The 9,379-nt window shown below is 40.5% G+C and overlaps 1 protein-coding gene across 1 annotated transcript in view; it reads left to right on the top strand.

The window, feature by feature from the left end:
• Positions 1-536: 536 nt before the first annotated feature.
• The window catches only part of Eif3e (eukaryotic translation initiation factor 3 subunit E), a 41,271-nt gene continuing 32,428 nt past the window's right edge, over positions 537-9,379 (top strand). Inside the window, exons 1-4 of the mRNA XM_004661395.2 lie at positions 537-683; positions 4,324-4,438; positions 5,656-5,773; positions 8,095-8,137. Of these exons, the coding sequence (XP_004661452.1) occupies positions 594-683; positions 4,324-4,438; positions 5,656-5,773; positions 8,095-8,137 (366 nt within the window). The 5' untranslated portion in view covers positions 537-593. The remainder of the gene's footprint in view (positions 684-4,323; positions 4,439-5,655; positions 5,774-8,094; positions 8,138-9,379) is intronic.

Raw genomic sequence — 9,379 nt, 5'->3', positions numbered from 1 at the left:
GGAGCCCACACATACAGGCAGATGCGCAAAGGGACACGTGCATCTGGAATTCATTTGCAGGGACTGGAGGCCCTGACGTGCCTATGCATTCATCCCCCTTCTCTGTCTGTCTGTCTCTGCTTGCAAATAAATAAGTAAACAGCAGCCAACAAACATTCTTTACTGTGATACCGTCCGCGCTCACAAAAACGAGCAAGGTATGTCCGGTTAAAGTTCCGATAATCCTTCCTGTTCACTTCCTGGAAAGCCGGGGCCTCATGGTCCGCTCCCTTGCGGGGTCGCAAAGCCATCGGCCTGACCTAAACTATTCAACTGAGGGCTTTCAATAGTTACAGGCGGAGGAGACAGCCATCCACTGCTACGTACAACAGGAAGAGGACCGAGATGAACTTGTAACCAGATGAGAATTTGCCAGAGGCTGGAGCCACACGCCAAAAGCCGCGGGAGAGACGCACGCAAAGCCGACGCGCACGCGCCGTACGTCTGTCTGGCTCCGGCCCAGCCACGGCCGCACATGCGCAGTGCAGGGCCTGCGCGTCTGTCGGCGCTGTCAATAAAGTTTGGGCGAACCGGCTCTCCTTCTCTTCGGCAAGATGGCGGAGTACGACCTGACGACGCGCATCGCGCACTTTCTGGACCGGCACCTGGTCTTCCCGCTCCTTGAGTTCCTGTCCGTGAAGGAGGTGAGGACGCCGTGGGAAGCAGGGAGGGCGCCGAGAGGCGGCGGCTGTGGCCGGGACGGCACACGTGGGAGCCGGGCCAGTCCGGGCGGCTGGGGACCCGTGGGACGTGCTAGCGAGCCGGTCCTGCCCGGGCTCGTGCGCGCCGTGCGGGGACGGGGCCCGGCGGCGAGAGCGGGTCGCGACCCGCCGGGCGCCTGGCGCTCTCGGAGCGTGCTACCGGCCGGCGGTGCGGCGGTCGCCGGGGCTGCAGGCCTGCGTCTGGAGGAGGGCGGCTCCGCCCCGGGTCCCCGCGCCTTGCCCACGGCTTGCTTCCCAGGGGTTCACTTCCCGCCACGGTAGCGTGCGCTGTGCTGGGGACAGGATCGAATCCAGAGCCGCAGGCCCACATACTTTAATGTCACGTTTGGTTTTCCTGAGTTTAGACTTTGTTGACCTCGAGTCATTTGATTGAATCGTTCACGTTTCTTTAAGCTCCAGGGGAGAAGTCTTGTAAGTATTGTGGTTCTTAAAGTGTTTCAGCTTTAGAGGCGCTTTCTCTTTCTTTTTTTTTGGGGGGGGGGAGTTGTAAAGAAAACAGATTAAAATATATCTGGCACAATTATACATTGAATTAGACCGAGAAATTGATTCAGTTTAGTAACTACAACAGGCAGGGAATATAGTATAGTAACCAGAGTTTTGTGTAGAAAGACTAATGAATTCTACTTCTGAACCCAGATTAGACACAGGGAACTCTAGATTCAAGGAGAGGATGATGATGATGATTGTATTCCAACAGCACTAAAATTAAAAGAAGAAATCCTACATAAATACACATTTTAACTTTTCTGACATCTCAAAAGCTTCCAGATAGTTATGGTTCATTCGACAGCTGTAATCTTCGCATTCATGTGAAAATTTTCTAAGCACATGTAGACAACTCTAAAATTGTTGATGTTAGCGAACAGCAAAATTTACTGGCTCAGGGATGTCCTGCTAGGTGATGCTTTAACTTTATACATTTTTTGCTTTGACTTTTATAATGCTTCTGTTTTAGAGTTTAAATTAAATGTCTTGTGTGTCTTCAGTTTAATTTTCTCAGTGAGAAAGTAGTTTAACACATGTAAATGTGAAATGTGCTCGGTTGAAAATCTTGACCTGCTATGTGCAATAGAAAGGCTTCTAAACTACCTGAACTTTGTATATATAAGTTATATTCTGGTGATAGAGTTGTTGCACAGGTGTTTGTGATTTTTTTTTTTAATTTACTTTGTTATTTTTTTGGTTTGGTTTTGAGAAATTATCTTGTGGACTAGGCTAAGCTGGCTTTAAGCTATCTCAGCCTTCCAAAGGCTGGGATTACATGAATATACCACCATGCTCCACGTTATTATTTTCATAGGAATGAAGTTAAGCATTCACTGCCATGAATGTTGTATGGTGCTAGGAACTGAACCTAAGGCCCTAAGCATGACAGGCAAGCATCTGCCATTGAGCTGTATCGCCATCATTGCTTTTTGAGAGCAGGTCTTCCTATGTAGCCTAGGCTGGCTTCTAATGCCAATGTTCAGAGATTGCCCTCCCACCCTTCCTGACTATGGGAATTTCACTCCAAAAACTGTTTTATACATTGTATGTGAGGGAAGCCCACATTTTTAGGGTTACAGTTCTGGATTTTCCTTGCCTAAGGTTAATCTGTTGTATTAGTATGCCTGTTTGTTTATCAATTTTAACATCAATTGATGGGAGTTGCCAACATTTGTTTTATTTTTAGTTTTTTTGTTTGTTTGTTTTGTTTTTTCAAGGTAGGGTTTCATTCTAGCCCAGGCAGACCTGGAATTCACTATGTAGTCTCAGGGTGGCCTTGAACTCACCATGATTCTCCTACCTCTGCCTCCAGAGTGTTGGGATTAAAGGCGTTCACCATCACGCCCAGCTTATTTTTAGTTTTTTATTTATAAGCAGAAAGAGACAGAGAATGGGCACACTAGGGCCTCTAGCGGCTGCAAACAAACTCCAGATGCATATGCCATTTTGTGCATCTGGCTTCACATGGGTACTCCACCATATCTGCCTCCCAAGTGCACCACTATGCATTTGTGTAGATTCTGGGGACCCAATTCAAGTCCTCACACATGGACCACAAGCACTTTGCTGATTGGGCCATCATTCCAGCAGGTTTTTAGCTTTTACTGTTTTCATATCCATTTTTCTTATGATTAATAGAGTTGAGAATTTTTTCATGTACCTGTGCTATTGATTATCCTTTATTTTTATTTTTATTTTTTGCTAATTTTTATTTATCTATTTGAAAATGACAGAAAGAGGCAGGGCGAGAGAGAGAATAGGTGCATCAGGGCCTCCAACCTCTGCAAACGAATTCCAGATGCATGTGCCACTTTGTGCATCTGGCTTACGTGGGTACTGGGGAATCGAGCCTGGAACCAGGGTCCTTAGGCTTCACAGACCAGCACTTAACAGCTAAGCCCTGTCTCCAGTCCTGATTATCCTTTTTTGAAGTGACTTATGATCTTAGCCATTTCAGTTTATTTTTTGCTATTTTGGAGGAGTTTTGTACATGGTTTAGATAGTCAGTTGTTCCCCCCTCCCCCCAGGTAGGGTTTCACTCTGGCCCAGGCTGACCTGGAGTTCACTATGTAGTCTCAGGGTGGCCTTGAATTCATGGCGATCCTCCTCCCTCTGTCTCCCGAGTGCTTGGATTAAAGGTATGCACCACCATATCTAGCTTGTGTATATTTTTATATGTTGTTAAGTAGAGTTCATGTACTGTTGCTTAATGTGTGTTTTTTGACCACTGCAAAGCAAAACCTGGTATGACATGGTTGATTTACAAAATAAGTGCTAATTTTGTGTTAGTAGGATATGTGGAGAAACATTACAAAAGATTGTAGCTATTTGATGAGAGGAAATGTTACAAAGTAAGTGAGTGGCCACATCAAGGAGATATGGGTAGGCATCCTGTGGGTGTAAGAGTTACTAAGAAGGTAAGATTTAAGAGCCTGTTTCTAAGTATCTGGGTGTGGAGAGGACACAAGCTTTGCGGTAGAGAGGTTGTAGGTGATTTTTTTATATGCACACTTCTGTCTAGAAAGGATAAAAGATGGCTTGATCAAAGCTGGGTGTGGTGATGCATGCCTTTAATTTCAGTACTTGGGAGGCAGAGATAGGAGGATGGCTGTGAGTTCAAGGCCACCCTGAGCCTTCATAGTGAATTCCAGGTCAGCCTGGACAAGAGTGAGACTCTACCTTGAAGAAAAAAAAAAAGATGACTTCATCAACAAAGTCAGAAGTGGAGATAGTTGTAGTGGAAAATAGCCTTCATTTTCACATCTTCCAAGTAAGTATCTTTCTGTAGGCTAGGTACTTATTTTCTTGTTTGGAGAAGAAAAATTAATAATTTATAATTTATAGTATCGTGTGTGTGTGCGCATGTGCATGCATACGCAGTGGTGCTGAGTATTGAACCTGAAGCATACTGACCTGTATCCTTACTCATATTATGTATTTAAATGATTGTTTGACGAGAATGGTTAAAAGATTGTTTCCAAATGAATATAATCTAAATATTAATCTGTTTATTTGAGTAAGATACATATACTTATTAGAAAGATATTTATCAAAGAATAATTTTCTCTTGCAGATATATAATGAAAAAGAATTATTACAAGGGAAATTGGATCTTCTTAGTGATACCAACATGGTAGACTTTGCTATGGATGTATACAAAAACCTTTACTCTGATGATATTCCTCATGGTAAGTTGTGCATCAGAATTGAAGCTTGAACAGAGAATTGCCCTTATTTAATGTCTAATAATTTATGGAAGAGCTTCAGCCAAAAAGGCATAATTCTAGGAATCTAAAGTTTGTTGAGTGAAAAACAAAATTAATATAAAGGGTGCATGGCATCTAAAGAATATTATTTTCTCCCAGTGAAAAATGTGACTCTACTTTAAAATGTGTTCATTAAATACCCTATTTTGTAGTATGTAATCAGTTTTTTGTACATTATAGACTTCTCAGAATGCACAATTTTTTAGTGTTTCTTCTGTTAGTGTATTATTTGCCTTAGAGACCTTCCCTCGCAGACATGGTCTCCAAAATCAGCATCATCAGTTCACCTGGGAGGATTTCTTAAAAATAAGCACTTTTGCCTTTACCACAGTGAGAAACCTTTGGCTGAGACCCAACATGAAATACTGATTTCTAAGGTTGTTTTCAATGTAGATATTCCTTTTATTTGGAGGGGAGAGAGGGGTCCCATGACTCTAGGCAGCTTACACATAGTAACACTACATCTTTAGTTTGTGATTGAAAGAAGCAAGCTTTCTCTTTTTTTGAGATAGGGTCTCAGTATATTTTCTAGTTCTGAGGGCTGAGACTACAGGTGTATGCCTCCATGCCCACCAGCAGTGACTACTGGTTTCCCAGGGTTGATCTAATATGTATGTTGCCAGTGTACAGTATGAGTTTTCTCATATTTCATAACTAATCAAAAAAAACTGTAGAATTTGGTTTGTAGATGATACGCTGGGTTCATGGTAAAATGAGATCTTTGACTAGATTTGAATTCCATTTAACCTTGTTGAAGACCTGTAATAACATACAAACCTAGTGCCTCGGCTCAGAAACTCTAGGGTAGTATTCCATTGAGAATTAAGTGGAAACAAATATAAGAACACTTGGAATGCAATCATGGAACTATAGAAATAAATGATAGCTAGCCCTTTCCTGCCCTCTGCTTTCAGATTCCCACCCTCACTCCTGGCTGTGTACTTAGTTTTCTTCTTGCATGCTAGGAGGAGGATTTCCCTCTTGTACTTTGCTCGCTCGAGAAAAATGGTTGTGAATAACTGGCATGTGAATGTTAGGACAAATAAATACATGTATAGGTTAAATAAACTGAAATGTTTCTAGTTCTCGTGGTGAGCAGTACAGTTTAACATTCAGTACTTGTTTGCATTTTTCATCAGCTTTGAGAGAAAAAAGAACCACAGTTGTGGCACAGCTGAAACAGCTTCAGGCAGAAACAGAACCCATTGTGAAGATGTTTGAAGATCCAGAAACAACAAGACAGATGCAGTCAACCAGGTAGTATCTCAATGGGAATTCTAACCCTGCCGGGTGTAATCAATAGTGCTGGAGTAAAACCTCACGGTTTAAACCATTGCTTCATGTTTCATTTATCTTCATTTTCTAGAGGACAACTAATAATGGATGTTAATACTAAATTTTTAAAGAAACTTCTTTTTACAAGTATTAACCCTGATTATGCTGTTCCCATTCCATATCCTCTTCCCCATTCTCCCCTTCTCGGAAGAACTTTGACAACGCCTGGAGACCTTTGCATTGTCATAATTGGAGGGGTATTGCTGGTACTTAGCAAGCACAGGCCAGGGATGCTTCTAAACATCTTGTAGTGGGCAGAACCTGCTTTATTCTTGAGGATACCTAGAGCGCTTGGTTGATTTTTGTAAGAGAAACCTGAACCCACTTGTCACTTGCTGCTTTTTGTCCTATCCTTTCAAATTCTGTACCCAGCCCAACTGATAAGGTGATTTTATTTCTAACATCCCTTTTGCTAGAAACAGACTATTGTTTGCTTTCCAAAGAAAACATAATCTGACTTCATTCTTTGACGACTTTGGAGCTATTAGAAATGTTTAAAAATAAAATCTCATACTAAAATTGAATATTGCCAATATATATGTAAGTTTTTGCTGCCTATGTTTCACTCTAGGAAATGTTAAAGATTTTGTGATGTTGCTCTATTAGTTCCTGTATGTGGAAGCCAGATATTTAAAGATTGACTCTTGAGTTTTTATTTATTGGGGAAGTATTAGTTAGGTATTTGTTGAGAAGCAGCAAATTCTACACAACTATTATGCCATATTATAGTACTGTATTGTTCCGTATTATACTACCTATATATGTGTAAGTATATACACAGATGTAAGGATATATATTATAAAGATATATGTAGATAGTACTTTTAAGAACATAATGAGTAATTAGTGACCTTTAAGCCTAATTGTAAATACAAAGGGACAGCTGAAGTAATCCGGACTATAGAGTACCACACAAAATTTAGGGTGCTTTAGTCACTTTAAAGATTGGGAATGATGATATAAAGGGTATGGGTAAAATGCACATACGATGTGCTTGCTATATCTTGGATTCTTTATATCGCGCTAAGCTGGAAACAAATGAAGGGATCAAGTGTTAGTGTTACAGACTTGTAATCTACTTAGATTTATGAGCTACTTCAATGTAATAACCTCTTTCTGCCAATCCTTTCTTCATTTCTCGTACTTTCTTAGCAATAGTCAGAAGCCAGTGGTTGTCCCTAAGTGTGGAGTAAGGAGTGTAACAGGGTTGTCTCCTGTGATCCACATCAAAAGTCTGTTGTTTTGAAATCCTTTGATATTAGACCTTTGTGTATATTTCACATTGAGTCCTATATACTCAAGGGCTCACAAGATAGGTAGGTGCTCTGCCCATTGGTTCTTTGTTCTTGGGCATCTTCATCACCAGCCTGCCAGCACCCCAGGTGAATGTAAAGCTAACTTAAGAAAATTGTGTTATTTGGCAGTCTGGTATGGGTAATCATTATATGGGGTATGTGACATAGGGATTATGTATGTTTGGGCTGATTTACTCATCTTGTAAATTTGTCAGCTCACCCTGTTAAAAACGTTAACAGATATGGGAAGGAGGTTAAGTTTATGTGCAAGATTAATTCCTTCAGGTTTGGTTTGTACAGAACTTTTTTTTTTTTTAATTTTTTTAAAAATTTATTTATTTGAGAGCGACAGACACAGAGAGAAAGACAGATAGAGGGAGAGAGAGAATGGGCGCGCCAGGGCTTCCAGCCTCTGCAAACGAACTCCAGACATGTGCGCCCCCTTGTGCATCTGGCTAACGTGGGACCTGGGGAACCGAGCCTCGAACCGGGGTCCTTAGGCTTCACAGGCAAGCGCTTAACCGCTAAGCCATCTCTCCAGCCCTGTACAGAACTTTTGAGTATCTTTCATAAGACTGTGTTATCTGTTAATAGCCTCAGAGCAAATGCTGTTATGTGCAGATTACTGTAAAAAGTAACCTTACTATAAAAATAGAATGCCACCTCTAAAGCCCTTAATTAGACATAGTGAAATTAGCACATAATTTTCAGTTAGAACTTAAGACATTTGAAGCCAATTTTAAAGCTTGTAGTTATTTCAGGTTTTTATTTTTTTTGTGTGTGTGTGTTTTATTCTTTGTATTCAGAGTAGGAAATGTTCTGCTTATTTTATTTTGGAAATATTATTCCTTTTTAAAGTTAAATGGGGATAATAACTTTGGGTTCGAAGTGCATATTTTTGTGTTCTGTAACTTACAAAACACTATAATGCTCACTTCTTGTTATTAAGGGATGGTCGGATGCTATTTGACTACCTGGCAGACAAGCATGGGGTAAGTGGTTTTAAAAAAATATTTTTGAATGTTCAGGTTCTAATAAGGTTATTAAAGTTAGTGCTATACAGGTAGTTTCCTAACATGGTAAAAGAATATAATCTCCAGATTAATTTATTAAATGGAATATCTGGTATGCTTTTAAAATTAGTGTTTAAAAATTAATGAGTTGTGTCTGGTGGTGCACACCTTTAATCCCTGGACTACCGAGGCCAAAGCAGGAGGAGGGCTGTCAATTTGAGGCCAACCTGAGACAACATAGTGAATTCCGGGTGAACCTGGGCTACACTGAGACCTTACCTAAAAAAAAAAAAAAAAATAGTGATAGGAAACTGTGAGTTAGTAATTTTTTTGTTTTTTTGTTTTGTTTTACGAGATAGGGTATTTCTCTTGTTCAGGCTGACCTGGAATTAACTATGTAGTCTCAGGGAGGCCACGAACTCTCAGCGATCCTCCTACCTCTGCCTCCCAAGTGCTGAGATTAAAGGCATGCGCCAACACGCCCAGCTAATAATGTCTTTAGATAAGAAATTTTCAGTTTTTACTTTGTCATATCATATAGGATCTTAAGTTAGTACAGATACTATACAAAGAATTTTAGGACACAAGATAATAATTGACTGCTTTATTCACTCAGTCTCTCCCTCATTTCTTCTTTTCCTCCTTCCTTCCTCTCTTCTTCCCTCCCTCCCTTTCTTCTCTTCCTTTCCTTTCCTTTTCTTTCCCTTGTCCCCTTTAGGTTTTTGGAGACAGTTGTTCTGTAGCCCAAGCTGGCCTCAGAATTGTAATCCTTCTGCCTCTGCCTCTGCCTCTGCCTCCTGAGTCTGGAATTATTAGCATGTGTTCCATTCACAGCTCAGGATGCCTTTTGTTCATGGCTTTACTTCCAAGTAAGCAAAGGCCAAACTAATTTTGAATTAGAAATGCTTTCTATGAGAAATTGGTAATACTTTGGCTGCCTTATGGCATACAAATAGGTGTTGACATTATGAAAGTCTTCATAAGTTCCTATCATCATTTGTAGCCATCTCTCAATTCATTTCCCTCAGAGCATACTTTGTATATAATTAATCTTACAACAAATTTGATCTCTCATTTAATCTGGTTTCAGCACAGAATATTTGCTATGTTTATGTACTAGTTGTCCTTTTGATTTCTTCAGTTTTGTTTACATTGTTAACTTTACAGTTGATGTAACTTTGAGGCCAGTTTTCAAAGTATAAGTGTTTATGGTATATATTA

The sequence above is a fragment of the Jaculus jaculus genome, chromosome 2, assembly GCF_020740685.1.
Source record: "Jaculus jaculus isolate mJacJac1 chromosome 2, mJacJac1.mat.Y.cur, whole genome shotgun sequence".
Classification (NCBI taxonomy): domain Eukaryota; kingdom Metazoa; phylum Chordata; class Mammalia; order Rodentia; family Dipodidae; genus Jaculus; species Jaculus jaculus.
The sequence above is the reverse complement of the archived record's forward strand: the minus strand, read 5'-3'. Positions and strand labels throughout refer to the sequence as shown.